The 3645-nt window shown below is 32.3% G+C and overlaps 1 protein-coding gene across 1 annotated transcript; it reads right to left on the bottom strand.

Moving 5' to 3' along the window:
- Positions 1-6: 6 nt before the first annotated feature.
- LOC107683339 (ATP-dependent 6-phosphofructokinase, platelet type-like) lies at positions 7-3531 on the bottom strand (the record flags this gene model as incomplete). The annotated part of the gene is made up of 6 exons (XM_016479394.1): positions 7-61; positions 1078-1165; positions 1260-1330; positions 2388-2534; positions 3251-3320; positions 3467-3531. Coding segments are annotated over 6 exons (496 nt in total), but the record flags the coding sequence as incomplete, so codon positions are not given.
- Positions 3532-3645: the final 114 nt, after the last annotated feature.

The raw sequence follows: 3645 nt of genomic DNA on the forward strand, positions 1-3645 counted from the left end.
GAACACAAAGCTCTGCGTGTTTGGAACGAGCTGCTTGCAGCTCCAACAGCCCCAAATATGCCTGCGGTCAGAGCAAGGACTTATGGGTCACTGGCCAGAATTATGGGTAATGTTAAGAAGGGGGAGGGGCAGAGAGCCATGCCCACTATGATAATGAAGGTAGGAAGATACTGTAAGTATTAATGTAGAATTTTTACTTGGTGTTTGTTGTATTCTGTCACTTAAAGATGTTTTACAGTACAGTTCAAAATTTGGGGTCTGTAAGATTTTTATCATTACTCCAGTCTTCAGTGTCACATGATCAATATATTATATTTTATACAAGACAAGACATTTTATACTTATTATTATTATTATCAATGCTGACAACAGTTGTGCTGCTTTATATTTTTGTGGCAATCATGGTACATTACTTTCAGAATGATTTGGTTAGTAGAAAGTTTTTTAACTTTCCACTAACCAGATAATTCTGTAAATAATGTACCATGATTTGCACAAAAAATATAAAGATCATGTTTAAAGATCATGTTTTAATGATTTCAAAATAAATGTTATTCTCACTTTTGTCAATTTAATGTACTCTCATCAAATAAAATGATCAATTTCTTCAAAGAAAATCTTGCTGACACCAAATTTGTTTAATAGTAGTGTACATTGTAAAGATTTTTATCTACTGTTTAGATTTTTATATACTGTAAGATATTTATTTTAAATAAATAACAAGACAATCCAAATCAATGTGATATTGTGCCTCATAATTGTTAAATAAAGTGTTATTTTCTTAGAAACCAATGTATATCTGGGAATATAAAACACTGTAAATTGTTGTTTTTCACCTGTAAATAGCCATTTTATTTAATAAATATGATAAAACAGTGATAAAATAATTTACAGACATTATGTCATCCTAATGAAAAATGCTGGGAAAAGGAGTTGACTCGACTTATTTTTAGTAGAAACTTCAATGTCATAGAATCAAAATCTTATTTACTGATTGATATTTAGCAAAATATGTACAGAAACGTATTACTGTAAAGCATATTTGTACATAGACACTGTAAATGTTACATTACATACCTCAAAACCTCCAATAATCAGTAAAGCGTTAATGTTGTGAATCTTCATCTGTTCTGCAATTTTATCAATGTGTTTTGCTGGAAGAGTTCTGAAAGGATACCAGAAAAAATCCTATTCATTGCATACATGCATATCAGTGTTTTTTTTTTATTGACAATAGGCCCTTAGAAATATAATCTTACCTTTTTGTTCCTAGCAGGGACCCGCCCTGGCCTGTCCAGCCCCCAACATCACCCCACTTGATTTCTTTTATCTGCGAGAAAGCAGGAAAAAAAAAACAAAAAAAAACAAGGAGCACATATGGGATGGACATTTGCTTTAACTCCTGTATCTCTTCATCTGTTACACAAAGCAACAGAGAATCTTTGTGAAATGGCTGGAGACACATACAATCAAATATAATTGTCCAAATAAGCAAGAAAATGCCTCAAACATGCATTTAAATGGCAAACATGCATTATCGCCATTAGCAGCATTACCTCTGAAAGAGTAAAGTAGTATCGAGCAGATCTGTAATGCTATACACTAGGTTAATTATGGCACTGAGCACAATGCAGCAGGGGATTGTGGGATGGAATAATGGGCTTACTGTAATCATGACTCTTTATCTCATTTGGGAAGGGATTGATTTACATACACACGTCCATATGCAGACTTGTAGTGTTTCACAGACTGGGGTTGCCACCAGATTCTTTGCAAAATTATTTGTCAGAATTGAATGGCATTTCCACCACTGCTTAAATCATATATTGTATTTGACAACATTAAACATTTTAAACAATTTTAGAATAAAACATCAGATTCCTTAGTCTTGCTAGGGCTAATTTTTCACAAAATATTCATTATATTTTAACACTTTTTTTATAATTTGACAAAATTAAATTAGAAAGTAATTGGAATTTTTGCACAACAAATGATAGTGATTATAATATTCAAAATAATTATATTCTGTTCTCAAGTGATATTTACCTTGATTTTGCTGGTTTTACCTTGATTTTCAAATATATTTGTAAAAACATTTTGAAATAGTTCTGAATTATTTCACTCTTCATTTTGGATTATCATACTTTCAAAAAAAAAAAATCTATAATATTTTTTATAATGGATATTCCTGATTTAAAATTGAAAGTCTGTGTCTGGGAGAAGAAAAAAACTATTATTATTATTATCTATGATTATCTATTAGCATCTACATAAAAAGTATTTGAAAAGTGCCAAAAATACATGATGAAACATCATCAACATAAAAATGCCCATAATTAACAAAACACCAATTAAACATAATGGTCTGTTAGTTTGCGTTGCATTACCTGTCCCTTATAGAAGCCCTCAAATCCATCATTTACAGCAAACAAAGTGTGGCCTTCGGTGATCCCCACCCTGACGGCCGAACGCACGGCTGCATTCATGCCAGCTGCAGGAGCGCCAACATTCAACACAGCCACGTTAAATGAGCTCTAGAGAAGAGAAGAGAGCATTATCACACAACTAAACACACAATCCCCTGAGTCCTCTCATTCATGAAGTCAGGCCTGCGTCTCAAAGTGAGTCACATGACCTCAAAGGTTTATAGAGCAGAACGATTTGGAGTCTAATCTGCTGCACAACAGAAACACAGAACAAAATCCTGGATTAAGCTGCATTTGTGTGATTGAGTAAATTGCTGCAGAAAACATCATGACTATGTACAAAGATTATTCAGTCTTTCTTCCTACACTCACAAACAGGTAAATATCAGGAAAGAATGCTGTGAAAATAAATCTACATTGTTTATCCCTTTGATCTTTCATTAAAAAAATTCACAATCTAACCTTTCACTGAAGTAAAACAATATATTATATTATTATATTTTATACTTGAGAAAAATATTATATTTTATACTTGGAACAAATCAATCAAATGCTTACTAAGGAAAAAAATAGTAAAAGGAACTTCAGGAATCTATCAGATGAAAAGGCATTCAATATTCAATTCTATTCTATTCTACTCTATTCTATTTGTATATTTAATTTCCATGTACATACATGTCCTTCCTGTGTTCCATCCTCATCCCCGCAAAAGAAAATAAATAAACATATTGAGCTGTCAGTGTCACAGAAATAGGCTAAGTCAAAGGAGATATGTTATACACAATATTATTAATAATAATAAGATGAAAGTCATTATCACTTACATGTGGAAGTTCAGTATCAATTTTGTGATGGGACAGGAGTTTGTAAGTGTTCCGGTTGTTTTCGAAACTTCTAAAAATTTACAAAGAAAAACGAAAAAAGGATCTAAAAAGTCATTCAGACATTTTCTGTTAGGTTTAAAGCACAAAAAGTAAGATGACCCGCTTTACTTTTGACATTGACATCTGCTCTGTAAAATGATGATTTTTGCAGTTTACCTGCCACGCAGTTTTACAGCTTCTTCAAATCGCTTTTCATCCATGGCCTTCTGAACCTCCTGTGTCTGCAATACGACAAACAATATATTTCCTGAGAACTTCAACACATTTACATTTAGTCATTTTGCAGACGTTTTTATCCAAAGTGACTTACAATTGGGGAATACATAAAGCGATTC

Source organism: Sinocyclocheilus anshuiensis, unplaced genomic scaffold (genome assembly GCF_001515605.1).
Source record: "Sinocyclocheilus anshuiensis isolate Anshui unplaced genomic scaffold, SAMN03320099.WGS_v1.1 C33194231, whole genome shotgun sequence".
In the NCBI taxonomy this organism is placed as follows: Eukaryota; Metazoa; Chordata; class Actinopteri; order Cypriniformes; family Cyprinidae; genus Sinocyclocheilus; species Sinocyclocheilus anshuiensis.